This window comes from Letharia columbiana, assembly GCF_014066305.1.
Source record: "Letharia columbiana isolate WasteWater2 chromosome Unknown Sc0000000_s0, whole genome shotgun sequence".
NCBI classification, from domain to species: Eukaryota; Fungi; Ascomycota; class Lecanoromycetes; order Lecanorales; family Parmeliaceae; genus Letharia; species Letharia columbiana.
In genome coordinates, this window is record NW_023501036.1 from 441,126 (window position 1) to 463,561 (window position 22,436).

Consider the following 22,436-nt stretch of genomic DNA (forward strand, 5'->3'; position numbering starts at 1 on the left):
CTCCAAAGCCTCCCGGCACCACCACCACATTCCCACCCTCGATACGGCTATAATCCATTCCATTCCACCCGAATCTCATACCGTTCCTCCGACAAAAACCGTGCTCAAGTCTTCAACGCCCACCGTCCCGTCAAGAGTCGACATGGACCCAGCTCGTGTGGATCGATGGTCCAGCCGCCTCTGTGCAACCAGCGCTGTCGGACTTGCGTCACCACGCCATGGATCAGTCTGCTCGGAGAGAGACGGCGACGCGCCATCCCGCCCACGGTATCACAGCCTCGCGGACGAAGGGCGGAGTCGCGGGACCTACGACATTTGGACCCGGATGAGGGAAGTAGATCGTGGGATTAGATAGTTTGGAACGGATATCTGGGCGAAGTTGGTGGTATATGCTGGCGCTGCGTCAAGAGGCTTGGTTGTGATTTCTTGGACACTGGGATTCGGACCAGTAGATAGATGTTTGATTTGAAGGTTGGTGTTTCGTAGGTATCTACCGGTGGGTTTACAGGTTATAAGATGGGATTGACTATCCGTCGGGTTCTTATCGTCACCGTGTTGCCGAGCTCCCGAGTGCGAGTGGCTGCATGGGGGATCTCTGCCGTCCGGAGCGAGGTTTGAACGGCATTCGGTTGGCGGTGGATGGCTCAGCGTTGCGGAATGGCTGGGCGATAGTTGAAGGTATTTGGGTTTGAGGCCGGAACTGGATCGACCACTTGATTATGAACCTTTCATTAATTAAATACCATATGTACAGAAACCTATCATCGATTATTAGTGGAACGGTTTCAAAAAGCACAACATCAAATTGTCGCCGGGCAAGATATCTGACTCGGAGGCTGTTTCTAGTCAGTTCGTAGTATATGTAATAGAACGGTCGTACATGTAATCTCAAAACTCATATCGATAAGGATACGGCGTGAAAAAAAGAGGCTATAGTTCGACACGCTAAGAGACAACACGTGACTCAATCTTAAGACGCGAAGGTGCAATAGTCATGAGATCTCGAATTTCAACAGTGCTGTGAACCTGATGGGGCTGAAGACTCGCTTGTTTTGGCCCAATAAAAGCTCAGAAGTTGCATGTCAAAATTATCAGTGGACCAGTCGGGACAGTTGGTTTCAAGAACATAGCTGTTCCAACTACCAACCGTCAGACCTTCAACAGCATCATCAACCGCTAGAAACCGATAGTTTAATTGATAGTGGAGCAGTTATTTGATGTATCAGCGCCTTCACTAATCCCGGCGTCGAGGGGTTTTTGAATTATGGCGTCCTTGGAATTCTTGCGCGTAGACTCTGCTCATGAAGAGCTGTTCCTCAAAAGCCAACGGACGATGTTCGATGTCTTCCTGACTCCGAGAACTTTCAGAGCTATACCGGTGATCGATCGTGGTAGACATAGAGGAGGCCGCAGGTGAGTCGATCGTGGAAGCGCTTTTATCAAATTCTTGGATCTGCTCTTTTGATTCTTGCAGCAGTTTTCCCCTTGTTCGCTGTACAAGACTGCAGTACATTAGCGTAAGAGCTTGGAACCGGTCTTAATCGGCAGTACACATGTGGTCAGGAAATCTGCCAGAACGAAGGAGTTTTCCGCGTCAGCCTGCTTTCATACTCGAACAACTCGTGGGCAATTGGGCGAACAATACGCATTGACTGGTCTGAAATATCTTTTGTCGAAATTGATTATGTTCACGAATTTGTGCCACTGCCATGGTCTATCCTGGCAACGGCTGCCTTAGGACACGAGAGAGATACCAGAAAAACCTATGATCGTGACTTTGAAGTGTGACTCCAAGTGAGACTTTAATGGGATGAAGGTCACTTACTGGTTCAGGCCCAACGCCCGTAAGAGAGGAGGCCCATAGATGCTATGATCGCTGACGCAGCTTTAAAAATCTTCCAGGGTATTTCCAAGAGTTTTAATGATCATCTCTAGAGCTTCGAGCAATTGTCGCAATCGCTCAACGAAACCGTCGTCATCCACACCACCATCCGATTCGTATGCCTGAGACCATTTCGTTATCCGGGACCAAGCCAGCTGTATGTTGTCCAAGCTTGAGGCAATCGACGTAGCCGTGAGCTGAGCGTTTTCAGACGTCCCTAATACGAGTTGAACATCCGCGGATCCGGACGGCGACGATTGCGAGCCAAAGGTCTTTCCACGGTTATCAGGACTTCGAATGTGCCCGCGGTTAGGCGCGAGGGGCTCCGAAGCTGATGATGCCGACGAGTTTGCAATACTCCCGTAGATTTGACCTGGAGTTACCTCATATCCGCCGTTTGGCAATCCACCGGCAACTAATGATTTGATGTGCTCGATAATTTCCTCTTTATTAGACATGATGTGAGCCATTGAGACGTCCTCAGCCAGAAGTTCCGTCTTAAAGATCATCCAAACATCATCTTCGTGAGTTTCAATCTGCGAAAGCAAAGACGTGGTGGACGCCACAGAAACAGAGCTCTGTTGAGCTTGAGCGCCATCGTCTTGGAGGATTCCGAGCATAGGTTTTATGAAGCTTCGTCTCGATACGAGCAACTGCTGATCCTTCCAAGCTGAGGAGGAACATACTGATCGTGGAGGTATAGAAGGTCAACTTGCCCCGAAGGAAAATCAGATCACTCGAGCCGACTTGCTATGCGTCCCAGGTTCGAGTGAATTTACCATGATCATCGTTGAGACTGCTGTGTTTGTCTATCATGCCTTAAAGTTCTTGCATCGTCGTTCTGCAGTTTCTGATGATACCAACAAGCTCAGGCTTTCTCTTCACGCCTTTTTTGTTCAAGAGAGAATGGGGATCTTTGGCATCATCAGACAGGCTATTGATCGCGTATCGCACGGATCGTACCTCTCTCGATATTTCTTTGGTACTCTTCTGGTCCATCTTTGCATGCTTCGTAGACACCTTTAGCAATGTTTGAGGCTGCTAGAAAGTCACCGACACCGAAACCAAAAGACATTACAGCAAGAAGTGTTGTTTATTGAGAACGAGCGTCTCCGATAAGCAAAGTGGACAAATTTCAAAGGATGAGGAATTGTCTACGGGGTCCTTGGAGGCTGAAGTGGGGGCAGTTGCGGCTCAAACCCCGAATATCAGTGAGCCTTGACGCTGGCATTACAAATGGGTTCATGGTGCTTGAATTACTCATTCAAATTGACCTATTTCGAGTATCCCACGACTCATAACATTGCCTACATTCACCGTGGGTGATGTCGACGTTGTCAGAAAGAGGTGATTCTAATAATTGTTTGATCTGCGGTAACGATAGACAGCCGTGACATCTCGTTGCATTTGTATGTAACTGCTCTTGATATATAGTGGCAGCCATTATGTATACAGCCCCAGCTATCGTGGTACAACTGGTGGTGGGCTGTTCTTTGCGATTCGTCGTGGAAACCTGCCTACAACAATAGAGTAAGGTAGTTCTGAGGGCGAAGCACTGCGGCATGACTCGCTAGCGTGGCTGATCTTTGCTGTTTGCACACCAACTTCAAAGCTAAGGCAACCCCGCGAATCCGCCCACGAACACGCCCCAAGGTAAAGTATAGAGCATCTACATACCCTAGCATCACATACTCACGCACATTCATCATCCGAACAATCCTCATCCTCTTCAACTCTGCACTTCTTCTCCGCTCCGAACGAAAGCATTCTGAGGATGCGATAAGACCTCGGCATGTCTACTCTCAGCTTCCACAACTTCTCCTGGAAAGGCGACCCCAAATGGTGGAACGCCTCCAGCTGGACTGGCTACGGCCCCATCGTCGTCTGCGTCATCTTCGCAATAGCTATCGTACAAGTCGTGTGCGGTTCCATCTGGATAGTCCAGCTAGGTAATCATTTGACAGTGTACGCTCTGCTCCGCTTCACCAATCGAATGTTCGAGCCCTTCCCGTACCATCAATACGCTGAAACAATCACAGGCCAATGATCATACAAACATTACTCATACCAGGCTGTTCCTTCTTCAATGCCATCCCTTCCATCCATCTACACATGCTGCTCCGCAACAACCCTCCTAAAATGGCCATCTGGTTCTCCTCCATCTTCGTCATCCTCTACCTCTGCTCCGCGATCCTCTCCCTCGCCGCCTGCGCCGGCTCATCCCCCACCGGCATCCCTCACGGCCTGCGCCGTGCCGAATGTCCTCAGGGCACCCCTGGCGGCCCTGAGCATGGTGTCAGTAAAGCGGTCTGGGATACGATGGTTGTGTTTCAATTCTTCTCGGTGGTAGGCTACGGGTTACATGGTAGTATGGCGTATAAGGTGCATAGGGTACTGAAGGGGCGGAGGGAAAGAGGCGAGATAGAAGCACTGGATCCGGAACAGGAGGAGGCGAGGAGGCAGAAAGCTAGGGATCTGTGGCAGAAGAATTATCGAATGGAAGGTCTATAGACGGGTTTCTCGTGGGAGAAGAATGGATCTGGATGGTGGGATCCTGGATCTTTGGTGTTTGGAGTACAGGTTGGGACGATCATGAATGGCAATTTTGAGAGGCGGTAACATATTTTGTAAACTAAGTCGAAGGCCGAAATACCTACAGCCCCCGCTGCCACAGAGAGCGTGGTACGTCGATGAACATGGCTCGAACGAGGAAATCTAAATGCCAACCCAGACAGAGAGTGGTCATGGAAGCATGGGCAGTTTGGGCGTTGGCCCTTCTTTCCTCACTGGAGCTGCATTCAGTTGGAGCATCATGAGCTGAATAGGTGAGAGGAACTAGTTGATATCATAAGCCAACACTGGTACCCCACAGGCTAGTCTTCTTCTTCTTCAGTTCTTGGGTGATGTCCTCCAATAGAAGGGCGAGTTCTTTGCTAAGTCTCTTCGCTACCATACCAACATCGTCTGGTATTGCCTTGCGCTGTGTGTCTCCTCGGTCATGACAAGCTCGGCGCATATGTTGTACAACTGGACAGAAACCGCGAATCGCTTATGAAGGGAGACCAGTCCGGCGATGGATCCGACGATTGATAAATGTCGCGGTGCTGGCGGGGAGCGATACGGCTTCGAGGGCTTCACCTACGCCTGGGCCGCTTGAGAGGGCGAGGATCGGATGGCGCGGGAGGTCGAGTTGGATGTCAGTCGAGCTGGTAGCATTGAAATCCTGGCCAGAACGAGCTTCTGCCGCGCATTAATTTATTTGTTCGCATTCTGAGAAGCTCGCTGTGAATACTCGGAGGGCTATGAATGCTGTGTGATCATTTACGTGTCGACGCGTCATGCTTGTCGCGAGTGGTGGCCGACCTTTCATTTAAAGGGGCTGGCTGCAAGCATGTCGGGCGATAATGATTACTGGTCGCAGATCCTATTCGTCAGATACACTCCACGAGACCGGGCACTGCGCGCTTTCAAAAATCACGGTCTAAAAAATAATGAATCTGTTCTCCCAATATTGAATGGTACTACCTCCTCGAACCCGAAGCCGCCCCTTTCATCCAGCTCTCCCTGCATGCCACCGCCGTACTGCAGCCCTCAAACGAAACCCAGGTACCTATCTAGTAGTTCACCGCCACTTCAACACGATCCCTTCGAGTTTCACCGCCCGGCCTGTCTCGTGGTCTCATATTCTGAAGAAGCAGGGGGGCCTGCGGCTGGTGTTGCAGTGGCGATAGCGATGGTAGATGACGCTTGCGTATATAAGGGTGGCGATGTGGGAGAGACTGCTCGTGAGGAGTGTCAACGGGGATCGATGTTTGCAAGCAAAATGGCATGTTTTTTCAAAAAAAAGGGGGAATTGGCGGTTGAGGAAGGGAGAGAGGAAGGGAGGGATGGGGAAACTGGACTCACAGCGTCAGGGCGGCAGCAAGGACATAGCGAGTCCAGCCATCCACGGTTTGGAGTTGATACTCGCTGCTGTTTATCAGGGAGGTTTCCGCCGCTTGGTTATAGATTGTGACGACGATGAAGTATGTGGACCAGAAGAGCGTCTTTGCGGTCTGGAAGATCAGGTAGGTTAGGGGTTGGAGGTTGCGTTTGGCGTAGAGGAGGATTTCCGTGAGGGTGAGGACGAAGGTCGTGATGCAGAAGAGGACGTATACGACATCGATGCTATTGGGAAGGTTAGTTCGTGAGCGTTGGTTTCTAGAATGTAGGAGAGGTCTGGGTACGGTGTGAGTGGTGGAGAGGCCGCTATGCTGAAGACGAGCCAGCCGAATATGGCGGCTGTTAGGAGGCTCTGGAAGATCCATAGAGGGATCAGAATGTGTTTTCGCCATGGTGAACGGCGTGGTGGTGCCATTGAGGTGTTCGATGAGGATGGTGGAGGGGAAGAGTGCATTGGACGGGGAGAAATGGAAAGCAGGAGGCCCAATTATCGTTGGTATTGTTTCCGATATCTGTCTTTTTGAGACAGGAGACTGCTCTCGCCGAAAGGAGATGTCTCAACTTGTTCCAAGACACAGCCAGAAAGGGTGAGTCAACCAGAAGCGAAGGGCTTGATGACCAAAACGGGACATAGATTTGGATGTGTTTGAAGCCACAACACCTTCAAAGTATTGCTTTCCAACCCACGAAATATCATGGTCGGAGACGGCAAAAGAAACCCCGATACCAAGAGTGCAGACCCTGGGGATCTGTCATTTTGCGGTGCTCTCAAGCTTCATGCCCTGCAGCGTTGAGTAATCTAGACGTAGAGACTTCATGACCTATGTGTTAGATATTGAAACACTGGGTAGGCACGAGCTTATTACCCAAAACACCATTGGTTTCAGCGACGATGGCGGCGCATTTGATCAGGACTTTCGTATAGGATGATGGAGTTGCACTCAACTGCTGATGTACTCCAACAAGCCTTGCGCCGATTTGAGCTCTGCCGTAGGCTTCGCGAATAGTCTCTTTGTAGCTTCAAAGGGTTTTTGCGCATCGCCGAAAAAGCGCTTGGTATGTCTTGACTCCGCCTCCACTCGAGCATCCGAGTAGTCCTTCGCTAAGTCGCCTTTTATACTAAGCCCATCATCAGCCAGACTCACACGAAACTTTCTTTGACAGGTTATGCAGGCCACTTACCGTGCATGTAAACGACTGCTCTTTTGGTGCTCCACATTGCGTGCGGAACGCTGTGAGACATATCTCTGTATGAAGCATAAGTTGAAGTGCATCGTTCCGGTAACTATAAGCACGCCTTACATATTCGCATCTCCAACCATGAAGATTCCAGGCATGCTTGACTCCATATTACCATCCACATGGACCGTAGCATTAATCTCGTTACTCAGCTCCAAACCCAACCTTCGTCGGAAGATCCGAAGCCAGTCCTGCAGGGAAAGCCCCTTTGATACCATTCCGTACAATGCTTTCTTCATCTGTAAAAGTAATCCCGAAGTCATCATCGTAGTCACTGTCGTTTCCGTTTACGCGCGAGAAGCCTGGAACGATGCGGTCTTCGACGCTGTGACGTTGTATAGAGCGAGTCGTTCGGCCCAGTCTGGAAGGTCCTTGGAGGCTTGCGCCTTGGTAGTACCGTTGTAGGTGCGGTTGGTGAGCATCAGGATGTCGGGTTTGAGGGATGTCTGCGTGTTGCTATTTTGAACGAAGGTGGCGCTGAAGGGTCTCAGGTTCGCAAAGGGCTTGTCTCGGTGTTCCCAGCCGTCGCACCATGGGCACCCTGCTACTATCAGCATGGAGCAGAGGCGTGTTTATATAAATATGTACAGTAGCTTCCTTTGCCCCATCCAGCAGCCAGACCGGAGGTAGTCGGCAGCAGGTCCTTATTCCAGTAGCCAGGATGACTTTTTGCTGAGATAATGCTTGCCCTCCGCATATATCGTTGGTGAAATAGGCATTGTTGATTTCTGCAGCGGTCGAAGAGACGGCACCATTCATCATAGACACAGAGGTGTACACAGAGATTTGTTCTCGAGCCAAAGCTCTGAATGCTGCACGAACGGTGCCATCTCTTGTAAGGACATCATGGACTTCTTGGGTGGGCGCATTGTCTAGAGATACTTCGTTAGTGTGTGATGCACTGTCAAGAACCCAGGATCGTCTTATGAAGAATAGACACCGCTATCGGTGAGAAGTGCGGAGCGTCTCACACGTCCTAGAGCACTTGCGGCACTAAGACCAGCAGGTCCCTTCACCAAAGATGATAACATCGTACACTGGTAATGGACTTGCATGGATTGTCAGGATCGGCGAAGTGGCGGCGAGACGAAGCAAGGGACCAGCGACGAGGGCAACTTTCGGAAACCCCATCATGTATCTGCTCTCTTATCCGCTTTCGGGCCTGGGAGGCCACGAGAGTAATTCGCCTGCTACTGGAACCGAAGTACGAACTTAGTACATCCTATTCAGAATAGTACAACGCAGCTCTACAAGCAGCTCGAGGCGGCCATTTGAATATCGTGATGCTGCTTTTGGAAGGGGCAACGCCAAAAACGATACAGAGGGGAAAGTCTCTCACCAGAGGCTTCAAAACATGGTCAGGAGGATTTTGCTCGCCTGGTTATTGACAATGAAACATTCACTATACCTGACCTCAAGTCTGCTGTGGAGCAGTCTTTGCACGAGGCTGCCAATCGCGGCTACCATGAAATTGTCAGACTGCTTTTGGCTCACAGCGCCAAAGGAAAATACAGGGGCCTTTGGGTTCCATTTCGTCTCGCAAGCAGAGGTGGTTATGAGCCTACATCCAATACGGTAGGCCCGGACGTGGGAATAGCGTCTGAGGACCGAGGCAAGCTGGTGGTGTTGTTGAGGGTATTTAGTTCGTATTAGGTTCGATTCCTAATGGCGCTGGTACAATGGTGTTGCGGTGCTTCTTATTTTCTGGGGTGGGGACAGCGCTAGAGCCATCTGCAGCTCTGGATAGTAGAAGGGAGATCAGGGCGATGCGTCTTTCACGGGGTGGAGACCCTGGCGTGCTTTGTTATGGAGTTTGAAAGGAAATCGAACAATGATCTTGTCCTTTGGTGAAACAACCTGTAAGCATCGACACAAAGAAGGTTGGCAATGAACTATGAAGGACAAGCAACGACAATAGCATTGTTTTGTTCCTTAACAATGTTTCCTCGCAAGACCCCTTGCCTTTTCACACATAACCATTCTCTACCTCAAATCACATTTCCTCGCAGGCACTCCCCACAATCGCAGGGACTCACAACAGACACGCGGCTCAAACACCATTTACCACACCGGCATACTCTTCCCTCAGGGGGACTTTTACGCACCATGTATCAATCCTTCCCAAGTATCTATTTCCACCGCTTCAATTGCGGACACTGCGAGTCCTTCCATGGGATCCTCGTGAGTGAAACAGAAACCGTCAACCTGGACGACCCTTGCGCACGCTGCGAATCAAATACCACAGCTGGGCAAGAGAGGCTGGAGGCCATGTGGATCTGGGCCAGTTTGACCATTCCTTATCTAACCGAGGATGGAGACATCATCATGGCGCCCCGTGGATCCAACGGTTTCCCGGCTGTGCTAAATATCAGGCAGGAGGGTGACAGGTACGAGGCTAACGTGGTGAGCCAGGATTCTGCGGAGGGTCGAGCTGTTAGATCGATATACGGGAGGGAGTCGAGGTGCATAGATTGACGAGCGGTGAGGACTCTTTCAGGTCTTATACCAGCGGAGACACCTGAAGACTGAAGCATTCTTTGATGTTATGGCGTTTGGTGAAAGTGCATAGCCGTAATCTGATTAAGGTTCCCAAGACTCCTGTACTTTGATACCCTGAACCGAGCCTTCCATTTGCGTCCAGCTTTCTGTTACCTTCGACAAGTAAACGCGATTAATGACAAGATATCTGACTCCCGGGCAAGACGCGGATACACTAACAAAGGAATTGCAGGAATGAGTCTTTATAGCTTGGTCCAAATGGTAAGCTTTGAGAATATCAAAGCAACCATCCTCTCAGCACCCTTACTAAAAGACATATTGACCTGAAAGCGTCGAGTATATTCACAATCACGCAGGTTACGTACATCTGGAAAGGATCCAAAGCGTCCTGATAACATGTAGTACTAGGAAGGGAAAACCCATGGCGTGTCACCAATGCGGTTCACAGAGAGCTGCGGAGGGTCTCGAAAAATCAACACTGGATGCGATACGGCCTTGTGGCCTAACACCCTGACCTTTCGGCACAGAGTTGCCCTGAGAAACGCATTGTTCACTCGTCGCCGTGGCCTTTCAGTCGTAGATATCGCGCATTGCCTGGGCCGTTTTCTGATAAGCGCTTTCTGCCAAAAGGTCGTCCATGGCCACGGCTCTAACCTGCTGAATGGTCCTACCAGTCATATTTAATTGGAAAGCCAGGTTTTGCTGTTACAAGCTTGCTAAGACATGATATCGAGGGCAATTTGAAAGCGTGCAGGCTTATACTTTCGGGTAGGAACATGCCGGTTGCCGCCCGGAACCGGCCCTAAAACGAGGTAGCGAGGTAAGTGCATGGCACGATTAAGTCTCAGCGACCTGCTAGGGAAGTCGGTGCCCAAAAACTATCCAGAGCTTTTCAATTTGTTATATAATAGTACTATTTTAGAATCACGACCATTCTATAAGCAACATTCGCCCATCAGAGACCAACAGTGGACAGTATCGTGTTCTCGCGCTGTACAACGGTGTTGTTACGGCATCTTCGTAGGTGCCATCGAACTTATCGTATTGAAAACGCAGTCATCCCAATTGCATGTCCAAAAAATCGGGACTCGAGTATCTCGGTTTTCAAAGCTCGGTCTAAAACGCTGAGGCTCAGTCAGGACTTGGGCAACATACTGAAAACATGCAGTTGAACACTAAGATCCCGTCAAGGAGACCAGGCTTTATGATCGAAAGGCGACTTGCTACAGATGAGGCTGTGGCTAGACTGATGCATGATGCAGCCTCGTAGCCTCGTCTGAGTCAGCCCGCGTCGACGACAGGACAAACTTTCAATCTTTCAACAAGGACTGCATTCCACTATGACGTGATTGGAGCCGACTGTGCTATGAGACTATCGCACCTTCCTATGATCTTTCTCCTTGCCTATAGATTACGGCCTTGCGGGCTCGCCTATCCGCTTTAACGAGCGACCCTACTTCTCTTCCAGCCTTGTAGAGTCGAGTACTTCCACCTTATTCCCTCATTATTTCCCCAAAGTCTTCGGGAATGGATCCAGTATCAATAGTTGAACTTGTCGAAAGCTCGCTCGGTCTAGCATTACAATTCGGCATTGCAGCAAAGGCTCTCAATGACGTTGCGGGCAAATGACAGGCTTGCCATCAAATCCTTGGCACAGAACGTCGCCATCCTTCAGCTTGCATGGACTCAAATTGGAAAATGGTCTCAAGGGTACGCTGGGGAAGGTGGTCTGCACGATGACAGCATCACGAAGCAAGTGGAAGGATCCCTGGAGACCGATAGACTGGTGATGGAGGCAATTCAGCATGACGTGCAGGCATACGATGACGACCGTCTCGGTGTTTAAAAACACTACAAATTCATTTGGAATGAGAAATCTCTACGGGGCCACCAAAACCGTGTATGAGATCAGGCTTTAACCCTGAGTCTCTTCTTACAAGCGGTGAATCTGTAAGGTATTCTCCGTTATAACGAAGTTGTGGCTACTCTTCCCCGACAAGACGCTTATTCAAGCAGCGATGCTGAGATCTCAAGTCATGATATATTGATTATGTCTAGTCTTACACCACAAGCCCGAGCAAAGCTGCCCGAACAATCAGAAACTCAGTTTCAGAAATCCTATGAAAGCGCCTACTCAGTCGATTCCGTTGTGCCTTGTCGGATGTCGGTATCGACTAGTCAAAGAGACAGCTATGCAAGCGGGCAAAGTCAAGACACCATAGAATATCGTCCTTTGAGCTTTGAGAAACGGCTCTTCATGAGCAAAGTGTATATGAGAAGTTCTAAGAACGTGACGATCAAAGAGCTCTCTAAGGCAGATTTGTTCTCCAAGTGAAAGGATACAGCGACAGAAACCGACCAGACTGTCACGAACTAGGGACTAATTACGTCAAAAAAACCTCCTCCCATACACGATCATCAACCAGTCATCCCCATCATTCATAAAGATTCAAACCGCCCAACTCCCAAAATAAGTATTTCCCCAGCCCTGAAAGACGCCATCATTCCACCCGATCATCGCCCCTCGAAGTCCCGCAGTGCCCAGCTCCCCTTCATACACCGTCACCGCCCCCGCATCCATGACGATCCAAACCTTCTCCGAGATGCCCGGCGGCAGGATGGTACTGTAGACGACCCCGAACACCAGGATGAGCCCCAGCACCGCCACGCCGCTGAACATGGTGAACCAGGGCCGCCGCATCTTGACGCCGCGCCAGCGCGTGCCACTGTGCACGGTCGCGAGGATGCCGATGTCGACCAGCTCCAACGCGATCGAGATCCCCGTGCCGGCGACCGTGGCCTTCAGCCAGGCCATCTGCTGGTTTCCGGGGATCAGGATGCATCCGACGCCCTTGGAGAAGGTCTGCAGGATGGGCCAGACGTTGCAGTTGCCGTCGAGCACGGCGACGCCGAAGGGTTGGAAGATGGGACTGCACCAGGAGACGGAGGGGGCGGACTGCCTGGCGGCGTTGACGGCGTGGTGGAGGCCGAGGAATTGGAGGGCGAAGACGGAAATGAGGAGGAGTGACGATATGAGAGCGACGTAGAGCGGTTTGGAGGTGAATAGGGGTGGGTGGGTGGAGCTGGTGGGGGCAGTGGCAGATGCAACAGGGCTTACGGTGCGCATTGCGATGAAGACGCCTTCGTCAGGATCGCCGCTTTTGCCGGCTTCCTCGTCGTGAAGGAAAGGCTCTTCCGATGGTTTTGCTCGGGGAGGCATAATGGCGCGTCTCAGCCGAGTGAGCAATTCATAGTCCTCGACGACGAGAAAAAGTACTTGCGCCATGCTACCGGCGTCAATGACTAGGAGGAGCGGCGTCCAGGTGAGGATCTTATCCGAGCGGAAATTCGTGGATGCGAAAGCTTGAGCTGTGATCGCAATGGTGAAAACGGTGGCGCCCAAGCACCATGTCTGCACGGCTTCCCATTTGACGACGCGGATGATCACGACCGGTATGTGGACCAGCAGGATGATGATGCTGTAGACCCACGGAACCAATGCGCCGCCTGATTAAACTTCCGTCAGCACCGTTGATACTGTAAAGCTCGGTCGCAGGATGTTGGAGGCGGCAGAAGTACGTACCGATGTCAGGACGCAGATAGGAAGGGCCATCAAGCTGCCTGATAGGCTGGTCTACCGCCTGGGCCCATGTGATGTTTGATGACGTGGTGACTGTGTCGTTCGAGTTGAGTGGGCATATATCGAGAGAAGCAGCGACGCAAGCATTAAAGAAGAAAAACCACGAGAGCACGATTAGAGTCCACATCCAGGTCATCATCCGAAGTTGATATTGGACTGTCGAAGACACGAGGAAAGATGAGATGAAGGAGGGGAAATACAGCGTTCAGACGCAGGTCTTATTTCCATCGACCGGTGAAAACACCACGGTCTGCGCCGCTCTGGCCAGTCATTTCTTATCTTGACCGATCGAAAAGAGTCACCGACCATTGCCTTGGTGTGGCTCCCAAGATTTGGTAGCCTGGTGATAAGGGACGAAGTCTACGATGTGAGCCTGCGGAAAATGAGGGGTTCCCGCCGTTAGAGCGAGGCTGAGATCTGTGAAAACGCTGGTGGCGTGCCAATAGTGCCAATAATAGAAATCATTTGATTCCAATGTCATCTAGATGGAGGAAAGAAACACGCCCACCGATTAATTAAAGAGTATCGGTGCATAGAGCCGCCATAACGGGGCATGCTAGATTGACCTGCCGGACAGAGCGTTCTTTGCGGCAAGGTCCATAAGTAGTCCGCCAAAAAGGCAACGCCTCTAATACAGATAGCAGAGACGGGGAACCGTAAGTAGTGCGCCTCTCGGTCATCGATATTATCAAGGTCAACGCTGTGCTGTCGCACAGAGTACCTAGAGAATTGAAAGGCTGAGGTAGGAGACTTAGCGTGCGTGGCTGAGCTCAGACACAGTCCGAGTGTTTGCTTTCTCTTGGCGGTAGGGCAGATTCCTACACACTCTGTACAGAAGCTTCAGTTCCCTCGGGTTGAGGAATTATGCGAGCTGTCAATAGCTTTTGACCTTGCGTTCGATCGTTCCATCCTAGCTCATCCCCCACATCTCTTCTCATCTAGAGCGTGGCTCAACATTGTTCGTCCTGCCATACTTGCAGCCCGGTCGCAGGAGGCAGATGCATTTCCTTCTTTTTCTGAGTCTTCGAGTTTTCGTCCGTCTCCAAAAGCTTCCGTGTTGACAGCGAGGTTCGCGGATAGGGGTACATCTCTTGATTCTACCCGTCCGGCTTCCAAGAGACCAACTCGTACACCCTCCGCCAAATCGATACCCGCTTGCGCTCTTTCTTTGCAGTCAATCTCATCGATCAGTCAAGATACGCTCCATGGTCACTTTGAACCGGTCGCAAAACTCTAACTTGTTCAAGCGCTTGTGATGCCGAGATTCGATCGGATGGGATAAACCTCATCAACCCCTGGATGACTGAGAGCAGAGATTTCCGGATCCCTTCTGTGACCCTTTCATTAAACCTTTGCTCCAGTTTCGAGAGACGGCTCTCACCTGCACGAACGTCAGCTCTAACAAACATTCCTTCATTCACAATCTTTGTAGAGCAGATTTTGTATCGATCCATCAGGATCACCCTTTCGGGGTCCGCGAACCATGCTTTCAAGGGAGACAGACATACTTTTCACGGGGACAGAATTGGAGGCCAGCTGAAGTTCATGCCATTTTGGCTGCCACCCGGGTGGCATTTCTCCTACGAAGTCTATCATTTGTGCAACCAGAGCGTCCATACTTCCCCAGTAGTGGAACGTAAGTCCTCCCACAACGCATGTATAAATCTGTCTACGAATTTCAGTATCTCTACTCTAAGAAATAGAAGCGCAATGTTCTCACCACAATACCGGCACGCCATAGGTCACGTCTATAATCAAACTTGTCTTTAAAGATTGTTTCCGGCTTTCGCAAAGTGCCAGGCTGGGCAAGCCTTTTCGGCTCTGCCCCCTTGAAGGAAAGCCTCTCCGAAGTCAATGATACGAAGATCTTCCTCATCTTCTTCGGTCCAATTATCCCAACCTACTGTCTTCACTAGCTGCTTAGGTAGGCTATCTCCTGACGGCTCGCCATCAAGCCGAGTTAGATTCTCTGATTCTGGTGGTCCAAGGATATTGAAGAGGTCTTCCTTGGACGCCTGAGACAAATGATTACATGTAAAGACAATGTTTCTACTGCTAATATCTGCTGAAAGTCAGCTGTAGAAAAGAGAAAGAGATTAGAAGTCGCAGGAGCTACAAACATCTCGGGGCTCATCGTACCTCCATGCGCATAGCCAGCTTCGTGTAGAAATGTGACGGCATCCACTAGCTGTTCAGATATCCTCAAGACTATATCTGGGTCGAGCCACTCTTCGCGGTCATCGTAGTTACTGTAGTCGCTCACGACCATATCCACTGTGGGTCCAAGTAATTCGAATACCAGACATTGATGGTTTCCATTAGGCCCCTGGTGAGAGAATTCATCGAGTAGCCGAACGAGATACCTAGAGCTTAAAGCTCCTTTGCAAAACTTAGCGAGGGATCGAAGAATACCAAGTTCGTGAGAATGCGTTGTTGCATCAGCAGTCAGGATCTTAATCGAGACCCATCGCATTCGCCTTCAATCATCAGTAGAGATCTAAGCGCGTGATCTTAAGATAGCATACTCCCTATCCTCTGCCAGCCAGACTGTTGAAAAGCCATCCCAGCCTAGCTTGTGGTGGAGTCTATACCGGTCGTTTTGAAAGGTGTCCCCAAGACAGACCGGATGATATCCGTCATCTCGGTATCTCAATATGCTCTCTTGAGTATAAAGTAGATTAGATTGATGATAAATTTCTAGTTCCTCCATGGAAAATGAAAGGCTGTCGGTGGCATAGAGAAATTGAGAAACGTTTATCAGTGTAAACTCCGTTTCTTCTGCACCCAAAGAATGGGCGCCCAGACGAGTTCTACCTTAGTCTTCCTGAGGCGCTAATTACTTCGCTAAGCCCTTTAGGTTAGCGTCTCTTCCTCATGTGACGCTGAGATGTGCTGAGTCCTAGCTCCTTGCGGACTTGGGCTTGTAGTCTAGATTTATTGGTCTATATATCTTGTTTTTTTTATAGTTGTACAGTCAGTCACATCGTTCCAAACCCTGATGAATACCCCGTATAGTCCACTGCACCATTCATGCGCCCGACACCGATACGATTCTCTTCCAGAGGCCATCATGCCACAGGCGAAAAGAACCTCTGAGTACAAGACTTCTGGCGCTCTGATATCGATCCTTGCGGAACAAGCATGGCATCTACCACGCTGTCTTCAAAAGTACCGTCTGGGTCCAGCGCGTGCACAACAAGAAGACGTCCGCGTCGCACGAGAGGGTGAGTGTCTCTATACTGACACATTCTCCATCGGTGACTTGGAGTAAGGCAAGTGATCTGCACTTGGAGTGTATGCGCCGTTTGACCAGCAGTGGGTGGTCCATTGAGTCTGCTGGCACATAGATTCCTACAAGGAGCGAAAGGACTTCTACGCTGAATTCAACGTTGGGAACTCGCGGCTCAATACCTAAAGTATGAAAGCTTGATAATCGTGAATGGCTCGATGTCTACACTGCAAGCGCGTCCAGGCTTTGAAAAGGCGACATGACCACTTCGAGATCGCCCTTGGATGAGACTGAGTCAGTCGAGTGCACTCGTCCTCTTCAACGTACTTGTGAATAATATCTTGCAGTAATAACGACGCAGCTGTCACCTTTCCTGCCCAGACCAACCGGTTACTTAAAGCAAGCGACTGTTGTGTGATCCATTGAACCAACACTCGTGCGAGGAAGGCACCACGGACCTTCATCACCAGTGCTTTTGCTATCTTCAGAGCCTTTTGCAGAGACCACTCCCATATTCGTACCTCTAGATGTCGCATCTCAAGTGTCAACCGTAGCGATTGAACATAATTATCATGCACGAGGGATGCGGTGCTGGTAGCACTTTCCAGCCGAGGACCCGCATAGCTCACCCTTCCTACAGCCATGAGGCACTCAGGCCTGGTAGAGACCTAACAGGATCCTCGTCTCTGCAACTTCACCCAAACGTATTCGAAATGGGAGTCTCGTCTATATGGATCTTGAAACTTCGCATCATATTCAATACTAGTGAGCCGCGTCTCTGCATGCTGCCAACGGCCGAGTCTAATCAGCACGGAAACAAGTTCAAATTGATATCCCTGAAGTCGCGTGTTTATTTGGGAGCCAGGGTAACACATGAGTGCGGACGCCAACCACTCTTCCGCTTGCCTGAGATGGCCAGTTCGCGAGAGATGATGACCATAGAGAAGGCGATATTTGGGTGACACCAGTGTAGATATATTCAATGTTCCAGAGAACAGAGTTGGAATCATCTGGAAGTTGGCAAGAACACAGCAAAGAGCCGCACGCTCAATTGAAGAGCCCGAAGACCAGGCACCCTCAACCCAGTCCATAGCAAATTGAACAATGTTACTGGCCAAGGATTTTCCGTGCGTTGCCCCGCAGCCTTAAAATACTCAACCAAGAGGTATCCGATTAGACCGTTGGCCCGGCGTTGTCGTCTTCCTTTCCAAGACAAAAGGCTTGTAATGCGAGTGGTGAGCGGCGTCTTGATTCTGGAATCGCCACTGGAAATGACTTCTTTTAGCTCTGCAGACAGCAACATTATCGCCCAGTCAGAACCGTTCACGGAGGATGGCCATGCTCTTGCAAATAGCATGAGTTCCTCATCCCCATCTTGGTAGCGGTGCGTCAGCACTTGTAATACCAGCGCTACAGTATAGTCTTTAGCATTCTTGAGTATGGTCTGATTAAATCGCAAGGTTTCGATTGCGAAAAGACGAGCATGTTAATAAAAAGCCTCTCTGTGTCGTTCTACAAGCGGAGACACATCCTTGCTTGGCATCTCTAGAAACACATACAGCAGGTCCATGATGATACCCTTTCCGTCCGAATCGCCCCACAATGGGACCATCAAGTGTGTACTCATCACGTTGCTAGAAGTGCGCCAGATTCGCTCGTCAGTGCACCATTCACGAGTGAAGATGATCTTCCTGTTGCAGGTTCAACGACAAGAAGACGCATTGACACAAGTCGTTCTTGCAGGGCATCAATACCGAATGAGTCAGAAGTCTCGCGCACGAAAGCATTCAGGAAGGAACAATCCGTAGGTAAGCTTGCATCGCCGACAGCCCGAAGAATTGGACCGATCTCACCACTCAGCAGCCAGTGATTCCCCGACAGTTCGAAAGAAGCTCTCAGTGTAGCGAGCATAATTAACTCGCGCAAAGGCACCCCATTCGGTCCATAAAGAGACAGAAATGCTAAAAAAATTGCTTCGTCACGGGTCGTGGCAAGATATTCACTGCTCCATTCGCTGATGGTCTGTCCGGTCTTCGATGGAGACGGAAAGAATTTGTAATTGGGACTCTCAGTAAACAATGAGACCTCAACAGGCGTAGGTCTGATTGGTGCAGGAGGACGAAGACCTCCGACTTCTAGCTGATGCTCCTCTTGTGTGTCCTTGGTTGTGTCTTTCACAGCTTTGTAGGAGGAGCGAAGAGTGCGAGAGAATCCTAATGCGATGCTTACGAGACCTGCTATACTTGCTGCTACGGATAGAAGATCCATCACAGGCTTGACGTAACACGTCTGCTGCTAGATCGATTCCAAGGGTTCTTGGCACCTTTGTTCGCTTCCTGGTAGACATATCTCTAGTTCCTTCCTTGAGTCTTACTATCCTTGACCATAGGCTGATTTGCAATGTCAAGAACCTTTTTGCTGCTATTCTCTTATCAGCACGCTCCAGCCTTGGTGCGCACTATAGACAGGTCGGCGATGCCAGCAAGGGATGATCTAAGTTACTTCTGGCATCGCAACCGCTGAAATGGCTAGAGTGGAAGACATGAGGTGTTAAGTGAGGAGAGCTTACGGTAGTTGACGGTAGGCTCGGGAGTAGCTTCTCGTCTGACCAGCTTAAATGACCCCGCAGTCCGAGAGCTTCCATGTTCCGGGAACGGAGGAAAGTTTCCGGTCTTGCATCAGCGGCAAAGTCGATGCTTGACGTAATGAGAACAGAAATGCGGAGAGGAGCATTTGCGTATTCTAGTGTCCACCGACTCCGCTGGCCCCGCAATTTGGGAGCAATTAATCACATAACCCACCGCGAACTCACTGACTTCTTCCCTAACAACAGATTCATCTCGTGTCGATTATTATTCGACATCAAGGCAGTGTTTTCCTATCTGAAACAAAGCCTAGGTAGTCTAGGCATATTTCAATTGCCGTAAGTTGGATAGTCACGTCTGCCGATGCCAATGTTACTGACGTACTCCGGCCTAGCCGTAGAGCATCCCGCCATTATTTCCGGCAAAAAAACAGCCCCTTCGACTTCCTTGCCCTTCAACAAAAACCAATTGAAGTCTAACAACCGGTCAAAATCTGCAATCAAATCATTATCAATCATTATGGTATTTGTTCGCTCTATCTCTCGCCTTTCGCGACCTGCTTCCTCCCTTCTGTTCTCAAGGACTGCTCTCCCGGTCCAGCGGGGAGCTTTCGGCGGGGTACGAACGCTGACTGCCACGTCCCGACTACAGGTTGTTCCCAACTCCTCAGACACCCGAGAAATACTGACAGTACTACTGGAATCCAGTCCAAAGTACTCCTAGTCTTATACGATGTAAGTGGATTTTTCCGATTGACCCAAATCCTAATGACCAAAAGCTCATGCTAACCAACGAATTGCACAGGGCCATGAGCACGCGAGAGAGGTTCCTGAGATGCTAGGAACGACCGAGAATGAACTTGGTCTCAGAAAATGGCTCGAAGAGCAGGGTCACACCCTAGTCACCACCTCGGACAAAGAAGGCGAGAACTCCAAGTTCGACCAAGAGCTGGTGGACGCTGAGATTATCATTACTACACCGTGAGTCTGGCAATACCTGAGAGCAATTGACTTGGGAGTAGAATCAACCTCGTGAGAAAGAGTCACGTCCAGAATCCGTCGGCTGATCATTCGTTGCTGTCAGCTTCCATCCAGGCTACCTGACCGCCGAGCGACTCGCCAAAGCTAAGAAGCTCAAGCTTGCCGTCACCGCCGGCATTGGATCTGACCACGTTGACCTCGATGCTGCAAACAAAACCAACGGTGGTATCACCGTCGCCGAAGTGACTGGCTCCAACGTCGTATCGGTGGCAGAGCATGTCCTCATGACTATCCTCACCCTCGTTCGCAACTTCGTCCCAGCCCATGAGCAAGTCGCGGGTGGAGACTGGAATGTAGCCGCTGTTGCTAAGAACGAATATGATCTTGAGAACAAGGTTGTAGGTACAGTCGCTGTTGGCCGTATTGGCGAGCGTGTGCTGCGAAGACTCAAGCCATTCGACTGCAAGGAGTTGCTGTACTTCGATTACCAACCCCTTAAACCCGAAATTGAGAAGGAGATTGGATGCCGACGTGTGAACGATTTAGCGGAAATGTTGGCACAGTGCGACGTCGTCACCATCAACTGCCCATTGCACGAGAAGACTCGAGGCCTGTTCAACAAGGAGTTGATCTCCAAAATGAAGAAGGGTGAGTTGAATCTTCGCAATTCGACTGCTTCTGCTAAATGGCCGCTACAGGATCGTGGCTTGTCAACACCGCCCGCGGTGCCATCGTTGTCAAGGAGGATGTTGCCGAAGCTCTTAAGTCTGGCCACCTCCGTGGTTACGGAGGCGACGTCTGGTTCCCACAACCAGCACCCAAAGACCACCCTCTCCGCTACGCCAAGAACACCATGGGTGGCGGTAACGCTACGGTCCCTCACATGTCTGGTACATCGATTGATGCCCAGGCCCGCTATGCGAAGGGCACCAAGGACATTCTTGAATCATACTTCTCCGGAAGACACGATTACAGACCACAGGATTTGATTGTCAAGGATGGAGATTATGCTACAAAGGCATATGGGCAGAGGAGCAAAAAATGAGAAGCTTGAATATCAATGTGTAAAAAGGGAACCTTGGCAGTCTGCATGTACATACCTCTGAACAGGCCTGTCTTTTTGTGAAACCCAGTAGGGAATGTCAATGTAGTTACACAATATGTATCAGAAGCCGAAGATTCGATGCGATACAAATTACGTCGATCGAAAACCCTGTAAGCCATTAAGCTTTGATATAAGTTAAGTCGAGTTGTCAATAAGTTGTTGCGTTCCCTCTATCTTCGGCTACAAACATCGGATTCGAGCTCAACCCTATCAAGACCACCACCACCCCTTCGCCCCACGCCCCATCACCCTCTTCCAACGATTCACCCAAATCCTCTTCCAAGGATGTCATACCTAAGCACCTTAAACTCCCTCCTCACATCGACAACCTCCCGCTACGCCTCCCTCCGCCGCAACCTCACCTCCACCTCTGAAGACGACTCCAACATCACCGACCCCGACGACTCGCACGTCTCCCGCGTCCTGCGCGCTTACTACACCGAAAAAGGCCGCCCGTTCCCCGCATGGCTGGGTACAGATCCGCGGGAAGCCGCAAGGGCGCAACAGAAAGAGAACCCATACGTGACCAGCAGGCCCATGGGCAGTCTACGTGGCAATTCGAGTACGAGCGATGCGGCAGAGAGACCGGGGCAAGGGAGAGGGCTGAGCGATCTGTGGTCCGACTCCCCAGGCCCTGGCGCCCAGTCGCCGGTGGAAGAGCGAGGCAGTCTGCGACGAGGGCCACTGGGCGGGCGACGGATGGGTGCGCAACCGCAGCAACAGCAAGAAAGTCTCAATGTACGCCCACTGCCCAGTCAACGGGCTGGGAGCTATCAGACGCAGAATCCGGCATATGCTCAGCAGCAGCAGCAGCAGCAGTTGAGAGGTGATGGGAGGAATACGAGTAGTCCGGGGCCTCCGCCTGGGAGCTCGGGGAGTGGGAGTGCGCAGGAGAGGTTGAAGGCGAGGCTGGGGAGGGGGAGCTCCACGCGGTCGGTGGGAAGTGATGATGGGAAGGGTGGGCAGGGGCAGGGGGAGTTATGCTACGCAGGGTTTGAGTGGATGGCAGGGGAGGAGGTGACGAGACGATATTCGGAGAAGTATCGGTGGGGTTGTAGTTAGGGTTCCGTGCCATGATCTTGAGTGGGGTGTAGGGTGTCTTATGGAACATATGAGGAGTCCGAGAGCCAGTTGGATTAGCATCAAATGATTTCACGGGCTCTATTCGTTGTAATAGTGGAACATTATACTGCATGACTGCTGCACGAGAATTGAAACCAGCGCAGGGTAGGAACCGTGAAAATTTCCCACGCGAGGCTATTCGTGTCCACAAGTCAACATTTCCTTTGTCTTTTTCCCAGCTTCAGCGAGCCATTGCGCTGGTTACTTTCTGTC

The 22,436-nt window shown here is 50.6% G+C and overlaps 12 protein-coding genes across 12 annotated transcripts; 5 read left to right on the forward strand and 7 right to left on the reverse strand.

The window, feature by feature from the left end:
- Positions 1-1,887: 1,887 nt before the first annotated feature.
- On the reverse strand, positions 1,888-2,502 carry HO173_000121 (uncharacterized protein; the record flags this gene model as incomplete). The annotated part of the gene is made up of 1 exon (XM_037302072.1): positions 1,888-2,502. The coding sequence occupies one exon, from the start codon at positions 2,500-2,502 to the stop codon at positions 1,888-1,890; it is 615 nt and encodes a 204-aa protein (XP_037170651.1).
- Positions 2,503-2,701: 199 nt separating this feature from the next.
- Positions 2,702-2,957, reverse strand: HO173_000122 (uncharacterized protein; the record flags this gene model as incomplete). The annotated part of the gene is made up of 2 exons (XM_037302073.1): positions 2,702-2,796; positions 2,846-2,957. 2 exons carry the CDS (start codon positions 2,955-2,957, stop codon positions 2,702-2,704), a joined length of 207 nt encoding a protein of 68 aa, XP_037170652.1.
- A 717-nt stretch (positions 2,958-3,674) lies between these two features.
- HO173_000123 (uncharacterized protein) lies at positions 3,675-4,393 on the forward strand (the record flags this gene model as incomplete). The annotated part of the gene is made up of 2 exons (XM_037302074.1): positions 3,675-3,847; positions 3,922-4,393. 2 exons carry the CDS (start codon positions 3,675-3,677, stop codon positions 4,391-4,393), a joined length of 645 nt encoding a protein of 214 aa, XP_037170653.1.
- Positions 4,394-5,561: 1,168 nt separating this feature from the next.
- HO173_000124 (uncharacterized protein) lies at positions 5,562-7,329 on the reverse strand (the record flags this gene model as incomplete). The annotated part of the gene is made up of 5 exons (XM_037302075.1): positions 5,562-5,661; positions 5,789-6,049; positions 6,782-6,935; positions 7,007-7,071; positions 7,127-7,329. The coding sequence occupies 5 exons, from the start codon at positions 7,327-7,329 to the stop codon at positions 5,562-5,564; spliced, it is 783 nt and encodes a 260-aa protein (XP_037170654.1).
- Positions 7,330-7,350: 21 nt separating this feature from the next.
- HO173_000125 (uncharacterized protein) lies at positions 7,351-7,760 on the reverse strand (the record flags this gene model as incomplete). Its single annotated transcript, XM_037302076.1, has 2 exons — positions 7,351-7,604; positions 7,652-7,760. The coding sequence occupies 2 exons, from the start codon at positions 7,758-7,760 to the stop codon at positions 7,351-7,353; spliced, it is 363 nt and encodes a 120-aa protein (XP_037170655.1).
- Positions 7,761-11,171: 3,411 nt separating this feature from the next.
- On the forward strand, positions 11,172-11,408 carry HO173_000126 (uncharacterized protein; the record flags this gene model as incomplete). The annotated part of the gene is made up of 1 exon (XM_037302077.1): positions 11,172-11,408. One exon carries the CDS (start codon positions 11,172-11,174, stop codon positions 11,406-11,408), a length of 237 nt encoding a protein of 78 aa, XP_037170656.1.
- A 204-nt stretch (positions 11,409-11,612) lies between these two features.
- HO173_000127 (uncharacterized protein) lies at positions 11,613-11,897 on the forward strand (the record flags this gene model as incomplete). Its single annotated transcript, XM_037302078.1, has 1 exon — positions 11,613-11,897. The coding sequence occupies one exon, from the start codon at positions 11,613-11,615 to the stop codon at positions 11,895-11,897; it is 285 nt and encodes a 94-aa protein (XP_037170657.1).
- A 114-nt stretch (positions 11,898-12,011) lies between these two features.
- Positions 12,012-13,341, reverse strand: HO173_000128 (uncharacterized protein; the record flags this gene model as incomplete). Its single annotated transcript, XM_037302079.1, has 2 exons — positions 12,012-13,069; positions 13,146-13,341. The coding sequence occupies 2 exons, from the start codon at positions 13,339-13,341 to the stop codon at positions 12,012-12,014; spliced, it is 1,254 nt and encodes a 417-aa protein (XP_037170658.1).
- Positions 13,342-14,968: 1,627 nt separating this feature from the next.
- Positions 14,969-15,471, reverse strand: HO173_000129 (uncharacterized protein; the record flags this gene model as incomplete). The annotated part of the gene is made up of 2 exons (XM_037302080.1): positions 14,969-15,264; positions 15,342-15,471. The coding sequence occupies 2 exons, from the start codon at positions 15,469-15,471 to the stop codon at positions 14,969-14,971; spliced, it is 426 nt and encodes a 141-aa protein (XP_037170659.1).
- A 2,586-nt stretch (positions 15,472-18,057) lies between these two features.
- HO173_000130 (uncharacterized protein) lies at positions 18,058-19,075 on the reverse strand (the record flags this gene model as incomplete). The annotated part of the gene is made up of 2 exons (XM_037302081.1): positions 18,058-18,726; positions 19,001-19,075. 2 exons carry the CDS (start codon positions 19,073-19,075, stop codon positions 18,058-18,060), a joined length of 744 nt encoding a protein of 247 aa, XP_037170660.1.
- A 460-nt stretch (positions 19,076-19,535) lies between these two features.
- Positions 19,536-21,041, forward strand: HO173_000131 (uncharacterized protein; the record flags this gene model as incomplete). The annotated part of the gene is made up of 5 exons (XM_037302082.1): positions 19,536-19,667; positions 19,724-19,750; positions 19,821-19,996; positions 20,100-20,644; positions 20,695-21,041. The coding sequence occupies 5 exons, from the start codon at positions 19,536-19,538 to the stop codon at positions 21,039-21,041; spliced, it is 1,227 nt and encodes a 408-aa protein (XP_037170661.1).
- Positions 21,042-21,386: 345 nt separating this feature from the next.
- Positions 21,387-22,163, forward strand: HO173_000132 (uncharacterized protein; the record flags this gene model as incomplete). Its single annotated transcript, XM_037302083.1, has 1 exon — positions 21,387-22,163. The coding sequence occupies one exon, from the start codon at positions 21,387-21,389 to the stop codon at positions 22,161-22,163; it is 777 nt and encodes a 258-aa protein (XP_037170662.1).
- Positions 22,164-22,436: the final 273 nt, after the last annotated feature.